This window comes from Lithobates pipiens, unplaced genomic scaffold, assembly GCF_037356315.1.
Source record: "Lithobates pipiens isolate NorthernLeopardFrog02 unplaced genomic scaffold, aLitPip1_a1.2 Scaffold_8, whole genome shotgun sequence".
Classification (NCBI taxonomy): Eukaryota; Metazoa; Chordata; class Amphibia; order Anura; family Ranidae; genus Lithobates; species Lithobates pipiens.
The window spans coordinates 514,095,812-514,117,578 of NW_027507903.1; the positions used below are offsets into that span (position 1 = coordinate 514,095,812).

At 40.6% G+C, this 21,767-nt stretch overlaps 1 protein-coding gene across 2 annotated transcripts in view; it reads right to left on the minus strand.

Moving 5' to 3' along the window:
- SCUBE1 (signal peptide, CUB domain and EGF like domain containing 1) overlaps positions 1-21,767 on the minus strand; it is a 453,110-nt gene that overhangs the window by 193,924 nt on the left and 237,419 nt on the right. For both annotated transcript variants that reach the window (XM_077469395.1, XM_077469394.1), the window contains exons 5-6: positions 8,586-8,711; positions 3,049-3,165 (exon numbers count right to left, since the gene is read on the minus strand). In XM_077469395.1, the coding sequence (XP_077325521.1) occupies positions 3,049-3,165; positions 8,586-8,711 (243 nt within the window). The remainder of the gene's footprint in view (positions 1-3,048; positions 3,166-8,585; positions 8,712-21,767) is intronic.

Sequence of the window (21,767 nt, forward strand, 5' to 3'; positions counted from 1 at the left end):
TAGGACAGGTTTTAAAATACAGTGCAAATACTTCTATCTGCTCTCAAACTACAGAACTCTGAGCTGGCAGAGCTGAGAAAAAGCCCCAGTACAAATGTTGACACACAGTCTTGCATTGCATAAAAGGTTCTCTCTGGTGCCTAAAGGACTGCACAGTCATACAGGCACCCTGCATAGCTTCTGTAACAGGAAAGTGGAGAGAAGCTATAAACATGAAGGTTGTTCGTACAATGTCTACCTGCCAAATATCTGTTTTGGTGCTGTAATTCTGTTGGGACTCTAGAAGTGAGATTTCACTGCCATAGCTAATGGCTCTGTTCCAGTTAGCCATGGAACTGGAGGTGTTATCAGCTTCACTGGGTCTATCCTAATCCTGCTGTTGAATTTTCCTTAATAAAAAATACAATAAAATCGTAGCAGAAGAGTGGGACTTCTTTGGCAAGGCCATAGTAGGTAGCTTGCCTCAGACATATCACGATTACTGTCCCTATGAGCTGAAAGGAACAATTAGGTGATCTAACTCTCCAACATTTGAAAACTAAAACAGAGCTGGCATATGGACTTACCATTTAAACCCTTCCTGGTGGCCTTTAAGTGTCTCACAATGATGGAAGGCAGGACAGATTTCCTGATCACATGATCATTGTGATTGGCTGTAGCATCGGGTTGATAAGGCCCAGCCTTTTTGCTGTTGCACATATGTGTTAAGTTGTCGGCAACAGGTTAATAGGAGTAATATGCAATACAGAGTATTTCCAACTGACAACAGTTTGAAATCTAGTACAGTCCTTTCTCAAGTCACATAGTTAATGGCACATAATAACTAATAAAGGTAAAGTATAATATAATTTCACGGAGGGAGTAGTTCAGGTTATTAATGTATAGTTTTACCTATAAGAAATTCTTTACGGGACTTTCATATTTTGCAAGTTTCTCCGTATTTTTATGATTGTATTAATAAATATATATAATTATTGATTAGCCTCTAGATCTGCATTGTTACTCAGTCTCCATCTACCTAAACAACTGTTCAGATATCAGCCACAGAGGAAGGCATTGTTTTTAGTCACTTGGCCGACTTGACATGTATCTAAAAAAGTACCACTTTTACTACTTTATCACTTATGCCTCATGTTTGAAACACAAATGGATTTTTTTTTTTACATTTAAAGCCCAACTTGACTTCCCTTTTCTCCCTGCACCAAACTTTAAACAACTGACTCTCACATCTCCAATGTCATGAGGTGGGATGGTTTTCAATGCTTTCTAAATGACACTCTATACAGAATTACACAAGCCCAATAATCACGAGGACCCTGAGCTCAGAAGGTGTGACCATGATAACCTAGGCCAGTGATGGCAAACCTTGGCACCCCAGATGTTTTGAAACTTCATTTCTCATGATGCTCAACTAAACTGCAGAGTGCTAGTAATTAAGAAATGGTGTTGCGCTCCGGCTAAATAAATCTAATTAAACTAACATGTACTCAAGTAACAACCAAAACAGAAATAGAATAAAGTGTGAAACTGTATGTTTAAATAAGCTCAGACAATGTGCATAAATACTAAAGTGCAATACACCAGGTCAAATTGTGCACTTGACCAAAAAAACTTGATATAAGAAATCTTCTATAAATAACAGTGAAATAATATTAGGTGCACCCAAATGTATAGATGATATGGCACGGAAGACAAAAAAAAAAAAAAAAAAAACTGAGTGTCGTTATGAAAGTGCAATACAAATCAAAAAATGCACAAAATGCTAATAGTCCATGTGCAGTGTGTCACGTGTATGAACAAAATACTAATAGTCCATAAACAGTGAGATATGTGTTTAAGCAAAAATTCCAAAAACGAGAATAAGGTGAACTATAGTTATATAAAACGCATGTCCATTTAGTGATAAAATACGTCCATTTGGTGATCAACAAAGCAGTATCCTGCGTGCTCCAAAAACAGGAGGTGGATTCCACCAGTGCTCCTATGCTTATAATATCCTCACACTAGGTGCAGTAATTACCTTACCTTACTGCTGTAAGGTAAACAGCATTTCCAAAGTAACGCTTGTTGTCCAATAATGTAGGTTCAGTAGGTGATGTGATCCTAGACTCTCATTCACCGTGGGCACGTTGTAACATGCAGAGAAAGCAAGGGGAACACTCTTGCTCCGCTTGCCAAGGAGTGCAACTTTAAACTTTAGAAAACTTTAATAAAAAATCACCTTCCCACGAGGTACTGCTGACTTGCTTTGCTGCTTTACTCTCATAAACTGCAGAGTGCATGAGCATCATGGGAAATGTAGTTCAAAAACATCTGGAGTGCCAAGGTTCGTCATCACTGGCCTAGGCTTACAGGAAGGGGTAAAATGATCTTAGGTGTCAGGTATGTAGTGCATTTAGAGTTTTGTTTTACCCCACATACAACAGGGCATAAATGATTCAGTTGTAAACACAAAGCTAAGTTGGGTAAGTGTACCTGTCGTTTTGGGAAATTTCTTTGGCGCATTCATTGAAAGAGCCTATTTACTCCTAAGTAGAGGCCCATCTATTACACGCCCCAACAATGGTCAGCATCTCCATAGGAAAAAAATTGACCTTTTCAAGGCACACACAGACGAAACAGCTGCCCAGCCATGTTCCTGAATTTAGGTCCAATAAGGGCTGCTAAAGTCTGACTTATGATCGACTGTCATGGACTGATGAATCTCATCATCACACTGTTAATATAACAAAACCAAGAAAAGAAAGAGATAATATCCCACCAAGTTTTTACTCCATTGTCGAGCAACTGTGAAGATATAAGGTATCTTTGACAAATTTTTGAGTAGTACAGTCTCCCCTACTTACACATGTGCTCCTTCCAAGGTGTAAATACACACATACAAGTTAACAGCAAAAAAAAACACCCCATATAAATATAGCAATTATTTTTGCAAACACAATCGTCACATCTGTTCTTATCATACCATAAAGGTAATTTGGTATTAACATGATACTGTACAAGTGCAAACTGATTCTGTTGATGAATGAGGGCGAGGAGTAAACTTACCAATGCAGGTTATGCCATCCGAGTGAAGAGCGTATTTCTGGTGGCAATCACACACGGGTCCGGTTTCTGTGTCATCGCAGATGTGCTGACAGCCTCCATTTCCATAGTTACAAGTTACTACATAGGCCCAGAAAAATACATATGCAAATATAAACAGAAATGTTCATTAAAAAAATACTACAAAATCAGCCTTGTACTTTAACTCTTTGTTTGAGCACAAGACAAACTGCTCCGTTACATTTCCAGGCAACGTGCTCCATGTTTGCTTTGCTTAAGGATATTTTAAAGGGAGGAAAAGTTAGTATCTTCACATGAGGCAATAAAGTATAACAGAAAGCTATACTGGCAGATGGTGGTATTTGTAAAATAGAGATAAGAGACCTCAGGCTGTAGGGTACTACTTTTGTATAAGGATAAAACACATGGTGGGAGTGCTATTCAAAATTAAAAGGGTCGCTCCACTGAAAACTGATATTTCAGAGATTGGTAGATGCTGGAAAATGAATAGCAGAACTAAAGTCTTTATTCTGAAAATTGCTAGAAGTAGATTTTATGGCAGAAGTAACTCTAATTTCTCTTCTGCCATTAAAAGCTCCTGCTAGCATTATTCCTCCATTTGTACACTGAGCCACACACATGCTGCTCAGTGCAAAATCTCAGGATGCCATGGATCTCAGGACAAGACACTCCTTTGAAGAGATGACTGTTGCCAACATCCAGTTACTAGGGGTAGAAGGGATGTGGAATTGCAGAAGGAGAACACATTGGAGATACAGTGTCTTCAAAAAGTATTCATACTCCTTAGTGAACAAATATCATTTTCCTTCCACTTTACAATTATGTGTTAATTTGTGTTGGTCAATCACATAAAATGCCAATAAAATACATTTATGTTTTTGGCTGTAACATGACAAAATTGGAAAATTTCAAGGGGTGTGAATACTTTTTCAAGACAGTGCAGGTGTGCCATAGTGTCGAATTATGCTGACCGTGGAGTCCATAAAACATTAGTTGAGATCTAGTTGTAAATTCCTGGTTCTGCACAGCTGCTGTGTCCCTTATGAGGGGTTCCCACTATCCCTGCACGGGGTTTCTGGGACTGCACATCTGAGGGGCCCTTTATGAGTACCCATCATCCCTGTGCTGAATTCCTGTTATTGTCATTATGAATGGTTCCAACCATCCCTGTGCAGTGTTCCTGGGCCTGCACACCTGCTGTATCCATTATGAGGAGTTCCCACTAACCCCATGTTGAATTTCTGGGTCTGCACACCTGCTGTGCCCATTAAGAGGGATTCCCACTATTCCTAAGCCTGCACATTTATGATGCCCATAATGGGGGGTTCCCACCATTCCGCTGCTGAGTACCTGGGTCTGCACACCTTCTGTTCCCATTTTGAAGAGTTTCAACCATCCCTGTGCTGAGTTTCTGGGTCTGAACACCTGCTGTATGCACAATAGGATGGGGCTCCCATCATCTCTGCTGGATTGTTAATTTGTATTATGTTATGGATAATGTAAAAGAAGGAGCTAGAAAACACACAGACAGATGGGAACACCCACAATTTTCAGGTGGACAGGAATTATGGCAGGGAGATCTCAGAAGCCAGAGGCCGACTCTCTTCTACTAATACCTAAAATACTATTTTTATTCAATGACCCTTCAACTACCCTTCTGAACATAAAACACACCTGGATTTAAAAATAGGATAGGAGATACTTGATCTCATATATGGTTTCTGGAGTGTTTTTGTGTTTTACAGTGTAACTTTTTTTAAAGGACAAACCTTGTTAAAGTGATATTAAATCCTCATCTCTTACTGACTATGCCATTGCTTTATCTAATTTAATCTTTGCCTATATTCCTGATTAAGCTGGTGCCATGACTGGTGCCCCAGGTTTCCTGTTTCAGGGTGGCTCCTTTCTCTTACAGCATCCAATTGAGGCACCCTTGCGTGCAGTGATTAAACTTGTGTCTCCTAGGTTGACAAAGCATTACCTTCCTCCTCTCCCATCAGAGGTTCAGGGAAGCGGAACTGAGATCAGGAGACAGCAGCATTGAGCAGTAAAAACTGTTTACTGGAACATTTTCGTGTTCTCCATTTGTAACAAATGTAAAAAGGCTAATACTATAACTTTCAGGAGGTGTGATCTCCCCTTCTTATGTCAAATAACTGTGCCATCAGTGCTACTGCCACACCGATGAACAAACTCTATACTGCAAACTATAAAAACAATGAATGGAGAATGGGTACATTGATTCTTGTTAAGGGTGCACTAACTGACGTTGGTGTCAGAAGATAGTGACTGATACTGAAGATCAGCTAGTTCCTGCAGCATTAGCTACAGAAATGCATCATTACTCCTATTTGGCTTTGCTTCTGACAATTTTATTAGCACATAAGAAATGGGTGTTTGTTCTTGACCTGGCATCTTACAAAGTGGCTGCCAGGGGTAAAAACACTCCCATGTATTATGCAATTTGGCCTAATGTACTACTAGTATGCTTAATCCCAAAGATCACTTGATGCCCAGAAGGAACACATACTAAGTAGTCCTCATTTAGCAGTCATGTATAAATTAAATATATTTGATTAGATCTCCCTTCTCTATGCAAGAGAAGAACTTCGGCAAAGGCAAACACTCGTATTACCAACTGCAAAACTGTTGAGATCTTTTAGTATACAATTTCAATCTATCTAGTACCTAAAAGATCCCTTAAATGACACCGTCATCATAATAAAGGTGCATAGAAACCTGTACCTATAATAGAAGAGAGTGAAGCCCCATACACACTATCAGATTTTCTGCTGAGTTTTTCCTTCAGATTTAACAAAAACATATAATATGAGGTCAAACCTTAGGAGTTTCAATGTGTATGCAATCGGGCAGGCCCTTGTACTACATGGTTTTGGTAAATCTGAAGGAAAAACTCAGCAGAAAATCTTATAGTGTGTATGGGGCTTAAATACCTCTACTACTGCCTATACCACAGAACACACTGCTGTTCAAGGGAAATGACCCCCCCAAACTTCCAGGGCTGTTGATCTCTTTGGTGCCCTGTAGCTCTCACTGGTTCCTCCTGCTGACCTTCAGATCAAATAGGACTTTAAAATAAGCCCTCACTGAATTCTATAGCTGCAAGAACTGTGGAGCAATTTATCCTTCAAGACCCAAATGGATTACCCCACGGCTTCTCTTGTAAGGATGAATTGCTCCCCAGCTTCTACATCTTCAGGGATGAATAAGGGCTTATTTTAAAGCCTATTTACACCTTGTCGAGAACATTTAGGATGAGTTCACAAATTAAGTCAACTAAAGCTTATCAAAGGGCAATGATTTACAGCAGCCAAACAGATACTTTGTTTTAGTTGGCACTACCTACACATATGTACGGGTCAGGGTACATTTATTCAACTTAATTCATTTATCAGTGGATCCCCTTTTTTCTGTTTAAACAAAAATATTGCCCGAGCCAATGCATGTGCTTTGATATCAAAGGCTAAGGATATCTAAGGTAACATCAGTAATTATTACACACCTGGGGCTTAGTGCATACCTGTCATAGCAAATCTGGATCAGTATTTTAGATATGAAGTTTAAATACAAATGCAGGTCATTAAGATGAACGGGGAGAGGTTGAAACCAGAAAAGTGGTATGCTAAAGATATCTCACTAGTGTAAAACACTGTTAAGAGAAATAAAGATATTGCTACAGGTTACAAGTTTAATTTTGTTTATTACAACTATTTAGTATGGGCTTTTACATTAAACCAGCCTGAAATGTTAATGATTACTGCAAATCCTGTTTTAATGGCATTGCCTTACTAATGGAATGTACTACTTATTTAGACTTTATGTATATTTTGTTCCAAGGTGAACTCCCATCAAGTCAATTAGTAAACAAGCTAGTAGAGTCTTTAACTGTATAATTATAATTATTTAAAAAGGCATTTTTTTCATGTTAAAGGATAAGTTCCCCTTTTGACAAAAAATAATAAGTATACATTTTTTGCAGGTAAAAAAAAATGTTCATTCATAATTTTTTGTTGTAGGAGCCTGTAAAGCATTGCGTGGTAATCTATTGAGAACTACAAGCCGACAGCTTCTAAGGCTGCCGTGACTTGTAGTTTCCCATTCAAAACTAATAAGTGACGTGGCCAGCCATAGCCTCCGTTTTTTTTCCATTGTGACAGTTAGCACAGGGAGACGATCCCCCCCCCCCGCTAGTTGTCAAAGCGAGGGGAGCGGGGGCTGGTCGTTTCATAACGTTACATGTTACACCCTGAATATGGCTGTAACATGTTAAGAAAGTTGAATTTATAGTGCATACATACTAATACAAAAGTGTAACACTTTTATGTATTTGCTACCTCTCTAAGGGATCACAGTACTCTCCATGACAATGCATTTATCTGGTTTTCTCATCAGAAAGACCACACCATCTTTTTTTCTGCATCACCAGGGTCACCACCTCATTCCAGGAATGAGATGCTGGTTCAGAGATGCAAAGAAATGTCACCAGCACACCAAGGATTTCTCAAATGTTTTGAAGCCACATGCGGGGTCCCTTCATCAGGCTACTTACACTTGTCTGACGAAGAGGCCCTGCGTAGCTCCGAAACATTGCCTTTGTATGTAAATTGTGTCAATGGTTCCCAGCATGTGATCACTGCAGCACCCATCAATACTAAACACCCATTTTAGGAATGTGTGCGTTGGGAATATTGCGACTGAACTTGGGGGTTCAGAGATGACACAATCCTGTGAATCGTGGTGTCTGTTCTCACTGTATTCATATCTGTCTGGCACAGATCAGCTCCGGCTGCAACCTCTCGCCTTGTGACTTGCTACAAAGTTGCCATCTGATCACTGGGGGAGAGAAGACTGTGTAAATGCTTCCCCCTATTTGCAGAAGACTGATAACATCTCAGCCTAGGAAATGTCACCTGACCTAGCCAACTGTTCTATCGAGCACTCCGACATTTAGATTAGACTGTGTGCTATACTGTAACCACAAGGCAGCAGAACAAGAATCCATGTAAGCAACCACTGAACTCAGATCCCACTTGACTCAGGCAGTGTCCAGAAGAAATAAGAAGGCACCCAGGATCTATCAAAAACTGAAATATCAGGATCTGTAAGAGTTACTTTTAATAGCAGGTAATTCTACTTAAATATGGCGATATGATACAGGTGGATAAGCATCACAGAAGAAGAGGTCTGAGGAGGACAATTCATGGCACCATAGTTATATAATCATATGACATTTGTGACATGACTCTAGTTACGTCATTGGAGTCACTCTGACTGTATCATAACCATAACAGTATAAAGTGATGAAATGGAGTTTATGTTTCCACAGAACAAAGCTTTTAACACTAGAAAGCAAGAACACATTTGTAGTGATCCCCAAAAAATCATTAATTATTTGAAGATTAGCAAGTCTAAATGCCAGTCAGTCATTCTTGGCGACAGTTTATTGAGGACTACCCACACATTCAGGTTTAATGAAAAAAAAATGTGCAACTACCTACATGTACAGTCCCTCTGGTTCTTTGCAATATCAAAGCCTGGACGGCACTCGCAAGCTACTCCCACTTTTGGTGTCTCTCGGCAGATATGAGCGCAGCCATGGTCTTTGTTCATGCAGTTCATGCCTTCTGTAAAGAAACAAAAGAAACATCAAGGGGGAGAACGTCAACTTATGACTCTTATATTTTCATCTAAAGAGAAACTAAAAATTCTGGAAGCTGTGCTAAAAAAGGCAAAAGGCAAAGGACTAGTCACCAGTATTGCCTGTGATTTCCCTGCAGCTGATCCTTTTTCCATTATTGACTTACCATGCCTTGTTCTGAACTGTGCTTCTGTGTGGGGAAAGCCATCTTGGTAGAGGCATGGTTTTACTTCCTCATGAGAGCCACCAGTAAGGAGAACAGTGAGCAGCATGGTATTGACCTCATCAAATCTCACTCCAAATCTCCTGATATTAGCAGTCAAAGGCAATAGTGTCTTAAATGATTTCTTACTGTAGATATATAGCTATGAAGCTGTGGACACAGGAGTGCCTAGGCAATCTTACGTACCAGGAAGAGATCTGCTATTTTTTTATGAAAAATACCAGACAAACAGGTAGTCACTGAACTGTATCTATGACAGAGCAGCACTGTCACTCCAGAATAGAACTACAAACACCACCCCATAACAGAAAGGTGGTGTTCTGTAGTTCACATAGAGAACAAGAACTAGTAACAGTCAGCACAGTCAGAGCATGGGGAGTTATCAGGTGTCAAGATGTCTGGCAGAATCAATGGGCATTTTTTGTACATACTGAACAGATCAAACAAAATGCTGTGAATGGTATATTTAACATACCAAAGGGGAGAAAATATGAGAAAGTTGTGGTTAGTTATTTAAAGTGCATCTAAAGCCAAGACTTTAGTATTGGATGGAGTGGTGAGGGCTTACAACCCTTGTCAGATTATGACTGGTGTTGCATTCCGCTAGGAAGATTTACTCTCTATATTTGTCCTGGTGACCACTGTGCTAGGACTAAAAGGGATGAAAAATCCAAAATCCCTGCCCAAGAATGAACATGTGAATATTAAGTGTACTGACACCAAACATTCATGTGCTTTAGTGAAAGACTGGGAATGTAGGGTCTGACACAATCCTGACTAACTGGCCCTTTTTTATGGTAGGGGTGGTCACTTTTAAACTAGAGAGAGTGAACCACACAAAGTATGCCTCAGTGATTTGCAGCTATGATGTAAGAAAGTAGCTGTTGTCTTAAAGGGCATGGTTTACTGTAGCACATATTTTCATGCATTTCTATCCCAACAGGTTCCCTTTATGTAGGGATTTGAAACTCATTTCATACATTACAGATAAGTACTAGAGGGAACATTTACAAATCTGTACCTTAAGAAAAGCAAGTGACAAGGCAAGAGGCTGTCACAAGAAAAGATAAGCCAAATGCACAGGCACCAGGATTTACATGACTGTGTCATCTATGAGCAGGTATCGAAGTCCAGGAAGTAGATGGTGACCCTAGGTGATGCCCGAACAAAGATGAAGGCATTGTCATGTTTCTGGCTTACTCTGGGTGCTTTGAGTGTTACCTCACCTCTTTGTGTTTGCCTAATCTGTTATCCCTCATAATGGGTATATCAGGTGTGCAGACCTGGGAACTCAGAGCAGAGATATCCCCACTGGAGTCCCCAAGGTATAGACTGCCAGTTGGTTTCATCTACCGCACATTAAAACATCCCTTTTGGGTAGACTGATACTGTAAATGTCATGATAAATCAATTTAGCAATCTTAAACTCCTTGTTAAACTTCTTCTCTTCTCCTGACCCTTGCATTGGTCTATATAGAACTATTAAACTGTGCAAATAAACAAAAACTATAAGAAAACTCAACAGCGTCCCAGATAAACTGAGGCTTCGGCGGGGGATTTAGAGCATAGTGTGAAGTCTTAATGATATCAGCCAGAGCCCCTTGGATGGCTGGAGACGTGATAGAAAATATGGAGCAGGTCACATGTCCCTAGACAAACAAATGAAAGTCTGCTCTGCAGGGACATGTGTTTTCAATTTTAGAATAAAACAGGCCAGGTCAATGGACAATCACCCCCAGCAGATGGGATTGTGGTCTCAAGCACATGGGATAGTCCCCTCTCTCTGCGTGCACATCTGTCATGACACCTCAGAGCTGGGCCCTGTCTGGAGGCTCAGGAACATAAATGTGCGTCAGCGTATACAACTTTATCTTGTCAGCACCAGGAAAGAGATGATTTGTTGACTGGGAGGCTCAGAGGCCGAGGGGGAGGCTAGAACACTTTATAACTGCCAAGCCGCAAACCCCCCCCCCCCCCCCAACCTGCGCCAAACACTTCCAGCACAAACTTCATGGATTAAAACAGAATTTGGGAATGTGGGATTCTTTTTTATTTTTTCTGTGTATTGCGATTTAAAAGTGTTCTTAAAGTGTATGTAAATCGTAAAACTGAAATAGCATTAATGCGTTCCTTTAAATAAAATAATAAACGATCACGGACATGTTGCAGCTTGTGTCCAGTGTACACTATATTATGAAATACGCGGGGATCCCATCAGTTCCGCTGTCCTCCTGCCTTAACAGATTTGCGCTGACATTCTAAATTTGTATGTTTGATCTAGCTGATCAGATTTACAGGATGGTATGCCAAGGCATAGAGCATCTGTACTCCTGTGGTCAGCGTTATCGCCATGTCTCCCTAGTCGAAAGATGGACAGTGCAGTTGCATGAATAAAACCACTGAATGAGGTATGTAATACATTTTTATATAAAAAAAAAAAAACGGATGCTAGAGCTTGAGAAATCAATTTGGAAGACTACGCTATGAATTTGTCCAACTGACTTCACAATTATTTTCACCCGTATGTAGCCAGTAGTAATTAGTGCCTTTATCAGCAAAAAGGTTTTTCAGTTTGATAGCCAAGGCTTTTAATTTTATTCTTTTTAAGTGCCACAAGAGAAATGTGAGGGTTGACATTGTCAAAGCAGTCAGGCTTATGTGTCCCTTGTGCACGTGCCTCTTCATTTAGTTAAAAACCTGCTCCATTCATGACCCACCTCCCCACCGTAATCTTCTAATGTAGCGGGGGGTTAATACAACTTAAAAGGCTGTCAAAGGCTCTCATCAAGAAAGTCCAACTAGGGCTTCCCTTTACACCAGTACTACAGTTTCTATGAATGAAACCAGTTCTAAAACTGGGAGGACAGGTGGATGATTGATAGGTCCACCTCCTCCAATCATAGATCAGATTTCAAACCTAGAAGTTGTGGTATGTCTTTCATCCACGGAACAGCTGGGCAGAAAGGGCAGCTATAGTCTGGCCCTCTTAATGAGGATATGTGACAGCCCCTTAGTTGTTTTGACCCCCACCGCATCAGAAGGGCGGCACAGTGGTTAGCAGTCCCGCCTAGCAGTAAGAAGGGTCGCTGGTTCGAATCCCAACCACGACTCTACCTGCCTGGAGTTTGCATGTTCTCCCTGTGCCTGCGTGGGTTTCCCCCGGGTACTCCGGTTTCCTCCCACAAACCAAAGACATGCAGGTAGGTTAATTGGCTTCTGCCCAAAATTGGCCCTAGTATATGAATGGGGACCTTGGATTGTGGGCTCCTTGAGGGTAGGGAGCAATGTGAGTGTGTAATGTACAGGGATAGGGACAATTGTAGACACTCAGGTTGAACTGGATGGACTGGTGTCTTTATTCAAGCTTACTAACTATGAAACTATGAGAAGGTTTTGGCAAAGGAGGAATTACCTTTAAAAAAAAAAAAGGAGGCTGCAGACTGCAAAAGGGAGACATTATACTGACTAAGTTATGCCCCTTGTGCTGATTTTTCCATTTTTATCTCGACTGCATTTAGGCTTTAAAGTATATGTAAACCCTCACCTTGCAAAACCACCTATTCAGTTTAAAAGAATGCATAAGAGCTGGGGGAAAAGAAGCAGCAGCAAACTGATCTTCTCAGTCAATGACTGTGTGTGTGTGGGGGGTGGGGGGGGGGGGGCGGTGGAGATCAGGCCGAGTTCCAGCAACAGCTAGAGAACTGACCATGGTGTGCTCTTGTGCTTTGTGTGGTCAGTTTTTAATAGGGAAGAAGAGGGGTCGGCAGGCAAACCAATGATTTCATACAAAGGAGGCAATACTAAGAGAACAGAATATTTTTTCACACAAGTACATGGTACAGCAGGCACATATCAGGAATATGGAATGTTGGGTTTAAACACTCTTTGGAACAATGCTAGTTTCCTGGCTGGCCTAAAGTCAACCCTTAGGCATTGTTCACACCTGAGCATTTTGGAGCTTGAGCTTTATTCTCTATGGAGATGGTTCATATCTCTCCTATAATTCGCCTGAAGCTCAAAAAAGTTCTGGAGCTTTTTTTTTTTTTTTTTTATCAAGCAGATTGTTGCATTTTTTAAGTATTTTTTTTTTCCCATTGAAACACTTAGAAACGCACAAATCGTTTCTAATGACTGACCCATGACAGGTCCAGTAATTTTTCCAGTTAACAGTATACCTAAAGGATAAATTTTCATTTTGGTTGGCATAGAAAATGGTGAAAAACCCACATCAGCTGTTTTTTTTTTCTATATATGCCTATCTTGGGGAGATTTCCCTTCACGTTCTTTAGACACAACAAGAAATTATAGAAAATCTCTTTAAAGTGTGAAAAATACCCTTAGACAAGTGTCCCCATTGGAACATTTCACCTCTTTTTTCTGTTTTGGTGGCAGACACAGATATCAATAGTGGTTCTAACTCCTAACCACGATTTTGAAAATTTAAAAAAAGTTTATCTTCTCATTTTATATCCCAGTGACATCAGAAGAAGATATGGAGGAGTAGATATCTCTTAGCCCTTGTACACACGGTCGGACATTCCGACGGAAAAAATCTGACGGATAAAGTTTTATAGCTGGACTATAAAACTTTCCGACAACATGATCCGATCTGACTTTGTCCGATTGTGTGTAGAGAATTCCGATCGGACAAAGAGCCCCGCATGCTCAGATCAAATTCCTAGACCAAAGCTATTGGCTACTAGCCTGAACATAGTCCCGTCGTAACGAAATAACGTTGTCACGTTACGTACGATCGGATTTTGCGACAACTTTGTCCGACCGTGTGTATGCAACACAAGTTTCGGGACAAAATCCGATGGATTTTGTTGTAGGAATGTCTGACCGCGTGTACGAGGGCTTAGCCCTCGTACACACGGTCGGACATTCGGACGGAAAATGTCCGATCGGACCCTGTTGTCGGATAATCCGACTGTGTGTGGGCTCCATCGGACTGTTTCCGTCGGAATATCCGACGAACAAAGTTTTAGAGCTGGGCTATAAAACTTTCTGACAACATGATCCGATCGGACTTTGTCCGATTGTGTGTAGAGAATTCCGATTGGACAAAGTGCCACACATGCTCAGATCAAATTCCTAGACCAAAGCTATTGGCTACTAGCCTGAATGTAGTCCCGTCGTAACGAAATAACGTCGTCACGTTACGTATGATCGGATTTTCTGACAACTTTGTCCGACCGTGTGTATGCAACACAAGTTTCGAACAAAATCCATCGGACAAAATCCGATGGATTTTGTTGTCAGAATGTCTGACCGTGTGTACAAGGGCTAAGACAGGGAGGCACAGAAAGCAATAAATATATTGTCACAGTGCCCATTGGAATGATTTCCCATCCCCTCCCCTTCGGAGAGATTGTGAGCATTGTTTATTGGAGCACAATATCTGGGACTGTGAAGGGGGAGGTTGAGAAAAGTGTGAAGGTCCTGATCTTCAGCATGTTGTCAAGAAAGAGAAGATAGCGATGATGGAAATGAAAAACACATAATAAACACACTTTTTTTTTCAGGACCCGGACTATATCTACCTTTGGTACAAGTTGTCCATTAATGAATGCAGCCCTCCTCCCAGGTGAGGGCAGCCTAGCTGCTCCTATATAAATACCTTCATCGTCATCCCAATGATCTTCATTGGCTCCTCTTTGACCTGCACATGTGTGGAACAGCGCCATTCATTCCTATATAGGGAGTCATACTTTGCATGCCCAAAATACCCAAAATGGAGCTCCAATCACAACATTAACACCTTTGGATAGGGCAGCGTGAAAGAACCTCTGTCAGGTTTTTATTGCTTTGTCTGTCACCTGCTTATGGCCAGTTTTTTTTTTCCTATTGTTTCCAGTGACCTAACAGAAGAGATAAGGGGAATCTCCCAAATAGGAATACAGTGATAGAAAGCCCAAGATTCTCACTCTAGAATAAAGAAGATCAAAAAAAATACTAAAAAAGATGAAGAAAAATGTTTTGTCTAGAGTTCTACGTTAAACCTGCATTTTAGAAGGAAAGGTCCATTTCAGCATAAAAAATATCCTGGATACTACTATATGATAGGAACTAGATCGAACATATCAAAAAATAAATTATAGTGCAGTTGGTCAGGCTGGGGCTGTCCTAGGAGATCAGGGTCCGCTGGCACGCATGCAGGTCATACTCTGTTGCCTTGGTTCTTATTCCCTGAATGCAGGTATCCTGTGAAGTGGCCAAATTAATATTTGGCTGAAATAAAGGCAGAAATGACCGATGCAACGTAGCCAAACAATTCTATCGTAAGATATCACTTGGACAGAGTCCTGCTCAACCCTGGCCCTGAAAACCCCCAATAATCACAAAGTAAATAACATTACTAGACAGCCACAATAAAACACGTACAATGCAATCCAAAATCAAGCTATACTCCTAGAAAAATACATTTCCATTTTCTTCCAAACAACTGTATTTCCTGAATGTTCTGTGCCGAGAACCTCAACTTCAGTTTAGTGCCAATGGAAGATGAAAGATGTAATAACTTGAAACCCTGAGCACGATTGAAGAGACAAGAACATCCAAATGATAAAGATGTGCAAAATTGAAATGTAAGCAGAGCGTTATTACACTTACCAAAAAAAAAAACACACTTACAAAAATAAATACATAGATAAATAAAATTGTGTGATAGCTCCAACCCTCACTTCTGTGCCATCTTAAGCTCCCTCTAGTAGCAGTTAAATGTTTATTTCAAAGCACTGATGGAGCGCCAACAACTTCCATAGCGATTTACATATACTGTATGCTCACACCAGTCCCTGTCATCAAGCAGCTTACAATATAAAGGTCTCTACCTCATATGCATGCCTACATGCACATACAAGGGCCAATTTTGACAGCAACCAATTACCTACCAGCATGTTTTTAGAGTATAGGAGGAAAACCTGCACAAGGAGAAGATGCAAACTCTATGCAGAAAATGTAAAAAAAAAGTTTTTCGCTGAAAAAATCAGCACCACATCCCTATAGTAATAGAAGAACAACAACATTTAGAAACGGGACTTTATAAGTGCCAAAAAGCCTCCTCTCAGAATATTGCTACACATATAAAAAGGTAAACTTTTTTTATTACAAATCGAATAAAAAGGAGATACTAGGGGTAATACCCCTTAAAAACATAAATATACAAATTAAGACAGACATACAGTTATGTTTGTCCTTCATTCTCCTATTAGTGGCATTACCACTCATTGTGGCTCTAACGTAAATATTCAATGGTCCTCGGCATTCGTTTCTTGCTCCTGGGGTTGTTGTCGTGGCTTGGGGCTGGGGCCTCCCCCTCTTTGACTTGAGCCGTTTCCCACATCTCTGCACCTTCCAGCATCTCTGACCGGGTCGGAGGAAGTATAACATGCATCTCTCCTGATATTTGCTGATTTCTTATGCCCTCACACTATCTGTGAGTTAGTAGTTGTATAACATGAACCCAATGTTCTTTGTTCATGAATTGTATATTATGTATTTTTATTTTGCAAGCCATCATAGGCGAAACACGTTGGGCTGAGTTCCCTCCTGCTCGATATGTGATATATCTAAAGTGTACTGCAACTTATTAGTTGTGCTATGATTATTTATGTGCATGCTAGTTTTATAAGAGGGAGACTCTACCTTCAGGGTTGTTGTCATGGTCTGAACCAAATGCATGGGTATATTTATGCTTTTAAGGGGTATTACCTCTAGTATGCCCTTTTTTATCAGATTTGTAATAAAAACATTTTACCTTTATATATGTAGCAATATTTATATTGATATGAGGCTTTTTTAAACTTATAAAGTCCCATTTCTATATTTTGTTGTTCTTCTATGCAGATAATGTTGATTACATGACCCATTCTATAAGGCAGTACCAGCCAATTTGAACAATGACTCTCCTCTTTAATAGAGGTCACATTTGGTATAGGTTCACTACAATGGTGATTTTAACACCACCATAAATATTGTAAGCCCTGGTAGCATATCTACAAAAAGGGTTTTATTAGAAATAGACCGAGAAGAAGGCTGAGTAGTCCAGTGAGTTTGATTGTTTGTTTGTTTTTGTTGGTGTTTTTACTTTTTTTTGGGGGGGTGGGGGGGGGTATGTGTGTTTTTGTTTTGTTTGTTTTTTGTTAACTTTTATTGTCTGACTATCGATATAGGTTTTTCCCAAGCATGTTTGAAACCATTTACTGTTGACTGACTCTTAGTTTGAGGTCATGTCCCCATGTTTTTAATTTTTGGTTTCATATTGAAAAAACTGCCCTCCTGAACCTTATTCACCCCCTTGATGTATCTAAAGGTTTCAACAATGACTCCCCTTTCCCTTCTTTCCACCAGACTGTACATATGAGGTTTCTCAAGTCGACAACTATTGACAACCTGAGCTCACATTAAGTGAGTGGCGTAAAGAAAAAAACTGCAACTTGCGATCAACCTTCCAACTTCCCAATCAAGGGTCGTCACACGTGTTAAAGCAGGATCCGGTAAGTAAATGGTAAATGTGCTTTTCCTGTCCCCTAGACAGAAACTAGCTTTCCTGCCCCCTAGACAGTAACTAGTAGTTAACTTTTGTATTGCGAGCTTTTAGTTTTTCCGGAGTTTGGCCTAAAGGTATTAGACAGCATATTACAACAACAACAAAAAAATTCTATAGCAAACAAATTTGTTTTAAAAGCTAAAAAAGTTTCATGTGCAGGGGTAAAAGATGTGCTAGGTAATCAGGCGTCAGAGGGATTCAAACACCTGAAGGAACAGATGACAATCTAAAGAACTAATTTCAAACTTTGGAAAATTTGAGTCTCAAACTACAAAAAAAAAAAAAAAAAAGTGGGCAGCACAGGCGACAAATATAGATAGGTAGGGAATGCTTTAACCACTAGAAAGCAGATTTTGCCTTTTTTGATTGAAGTCCCTTTCACCTGTTGTAAGTGCCAAGTCCTCTTTTTTTTTCAAGCTGCTGAATCCAGCTGCTGCCTTGTAAAGCACACCAGGCCTGAGCTCTCCAAGGCAAAGTTCATGGGTGCATGAACCAGGGAACAGACAACATTTGTGTTTCAGTAAAGGCTTTTTTTTTTCTCCTCTTCTGCAGCGACAATGGCAGATTGTGCTTTGCTAAAGACGCGGTTCCTATAGCAACACCATCAATAACATTTTCTGCATCACTTTGCTAAAAAGCTCCCCATTAATGTGCAAAAGGAAAAACAATTATCTCGCCAGCAAAAGGAAAGCTAGTCTAGGCTCATCAATAGAAAATTATGTAAAAAGTAGGTGAAAAAAAGGAAACTTTTTTTGGGGGGGAACTTTCCCCCTCCTTCCTTCCTACTGTGAATAATTGTCTCTGGAGGAGCTTTTAGTTGGCAAAACAAACAATTCACGTGGATGAAAGGGTGTAGCGGGGGAGCGCAAATAGAATGAGTTTGAATGACCATCTCATGCAATGTTCTTTTGGACATCAAAAGAAGTTTAACAAATGTGTCAAGCACAAATCTGTCACTTTAAGGGGCATTCGAGGGCCTGGACTTCACCTGCTCCTCTAATGTGTCCCATTAACCTCCCTGGCGCTATGATTATTTCAGATTTTTGGTGCTGAAAGCGGTACAATTATTTTGCATGGAAATTTGGCGTTTTATATTGTAGGTCTTTAATTCTTAGGAATAACTCACTTAAATCTGTCCAAACCAGAGTCTAGTAGACATCCTGGGTATGATAAAATTTGAAAAATAAAATCATAAATTTAAATATAATAAATAGCTATAAAGAATTATGCCAAATAATAATATAATAATAATAAAAATTATTCAATAATGTAATCATATCAAAAACACTGAAATTTGCTCAGTTACAGAATTGTCACCGTCATTACTTTTCAGTATTCTAGTTTATTATTGCTGTTTTCTAGCTGGTCTAAAACCACTTTTGATATAAAAAGGGACAGTTTTGGTTGCTATGGACAATCTCCAGTTTCCAGGCAGAAAGAACAGTTTTTATAATATAAAACTACATGCAGGGCACTGGGCAAACCACTAGGGACAAAAGGGATGTGAAGTAATTACATACAGTAATGTAATCTGTAAGATTACATTATACCGTATGTAATGTGTGTGCTTCACTTTTTGAATTTGGCGCTGTTCTCCGTCCCTGTGCGTTGCAACGCTTGCAGGGAATGGAGCTTAATTCCGTGATAGATCGAGAGGAGGACGAGCCGCTCACACAGTAGGGGGACATTGCTGGATCCAGGGGTCAAGGTAAGCATACTCATCCTGGATCCAGCGATGCGATCCCGAGTCTGGCTCGGGGTTATCGCTAATGGTACTGAATTTTCACCCCGAGCCAGACTCGGGAATACCACCAGGGGGGTTAAAGAAAAGCCCAAGTCGTCTAAAATAATATCATTTCTATAGTCTTTAACATCAGAGCTGTAGAAATACAACTTATTTAGGCATAAAGGGGGGAATTTGCTGAAACTAGAGCAAACAGAATCTGGAGCAGCTGCGTATAGTGACTAGGGATGTACCGTAATTTCAGCCACCAAAACATGTCGGCTAAAAATTACCTTTTTCCTGGTGCCATCTAGCAGGGGGGCTTCCTATATCATAGAAGAGAGGAGAGCTGCTGGCGCTGACTGTTTGATTACAGCGCTGGGAACATCACAGCTTTCATTTAAATAGCTGCATGTTCCCTGCTGCGCGCTGACACATACAGCCCCCCCTTGTCTGGGGAACTTTGATAGACAGATCACCTGTCGCAGGAATGAACGGGTGATCTGTCTATCAAAGTGCCTGGAAAAGGGGGAGGGGCTGTATGTGATGGCACGCAGCAGGGAACACACAGCTATTGATCCATTGGTGAGGCTGCATTGATCTCTTGTATCATGTCCACAGTCTCTGACTCTCTGACCATGTCCCCAGTCTCTGACCATCTCCTGCACCATTTCCCCAGTCTCCGACCATCTCCTGTACCAACTCCCCAGTCTCTGACCATCTCCTGTACTATGTCCCCAGTCTCTGACCATCTCCTGCACCATTTCCCCAGTCTCCGACCATCTCCTGTACCAACTCCCCAGTCTCTGACCATCTCCTGTACTATGTCCTCAGTCTCTGACCATCTCCTGTACCATGTCCCCTGTCTCTGACCATCTCCTGTTCCATGTCCCCAGTCTCTGACCATCTCCTGTTCCATGTCCTCAGTCTCTGACCATCTCCTGTACCATGTCCGCAGTCTCTGACCATCTCCTGTACCATGTCCTCAGTCTCTGACCATCTCCTGTACCATGTCCCCTGTCTCTGACCATCTCCTGTTCCATGTCCCCAGTCTCTGACCATCTCCTGTTCCATGTCCTCAGTCTCTGACCATCTCCTGTACCATGTCCGCAGTCTCTGACCATCTCCTTTACCATGTCCTCAGTCTCTGACCAATATCCTGAACCATGTCCCCAGTCGCTGACCGTCTCCTGTATAAAAATATTTTTAAAAACAGTCACTTTCGGTATTGGTACTGTTTCGGTATCGATTTTGGTTTTCTGCCCAGTGTATTTTCTATTTTCGGTATTGGTTTCGGCCACTAAAAAACCCATTCGGTGCACCCCTAATAGTAACCAATCAGCTTGGTTACTAAACACAGCTTGTTAACAGAGTTTGTAAAGGTTCAGATTTTTGGTTTTGCATGAATGTAAAAAGCCTTCAATATTAAGAAACATTTTAAACTTTGAAAATGAAAGCTAGAAGCTAATTGGTTGCCCGGTATAGCTACTCCAATCTTAGTAAATTCCCCTCAAAGTTATTTGGACTCTTTTGCTCTGTCAAATATTCAATAGAAAGGGTTTTGTTATCGCTGTTTAAAAAACCTCTCCTGCTAAAAATCTTAACGTTAAAGTTAACAAATTCCTGCATCAATGTAAAGAGAATTTGCTGCTCCAGGTGAAATGGATGAGCCTGATTGAACCTTAGCGTGAGTGCTAGTCCTGGCATGCCTCCGTGTATAGTATCAAGGTAAGAAGAAGCGGCTGCACATCAGGTTAGTTCAAAATGCCGTTAAGAAACCTAAGCTGGCAACCCAGGACAACAACAAGTAGTTTGGGTAGACACGTTTCACACAATAAGGTTGGGTTTAACCAGGATTAAACCTTGTGTGAAACGTTTCTACCCAGACTACTTGTTGGTGTCTTCGGTGCCACCTTGGGTTTCTTAACAAATGGCATTTGGAACTAATGTGATGTGCAGCCATTTCTTCTTAACATAACAAATCCCTGTGCCGTCGGCCCAAGCAAATAAATACATTTTCCCATGTAATATTTATCCTTTCTACACATCAGTGCTGCTACTTGCATTCTCTCCCATAGTCCAGCATCAGTCTTCTTCTAGGGTGAATGGAGCCCAGCATTATTCAACCCACTTATGAGCCCAGGGCATCACAGACACAATCCTGGGGAGTGTCAAGCTAGTCTGAGCATACCGAAGAACGCTTTAGAGAAAAGGAATAAAAAAAGGAATAAAACATGGGAAATGTGTATTTATTGCAAAGATGTAGTACTACTACACTGTGTAGGTTCTGTGCTGGTCAATTTTGACCTTACTCAAGGTAAGGTACATTCTATCCTATGTAAAAGTGTTTGTGCCAGGCTATTGGCTACTCAAACTTAAGCATCACATCCTTTGAGAAAGAGAAGGCCACGTTGCTTCCTATACCCGAGGCATCGGGTATTTACGAAGAAGCAGTCAAAGCAAGAGAGCATAAGAAGACAGGGGGCATGACAACCAGAACAGGAGATTAAGTTTAAGCAAAAGAACCTGTCAATTTGCTCTTATG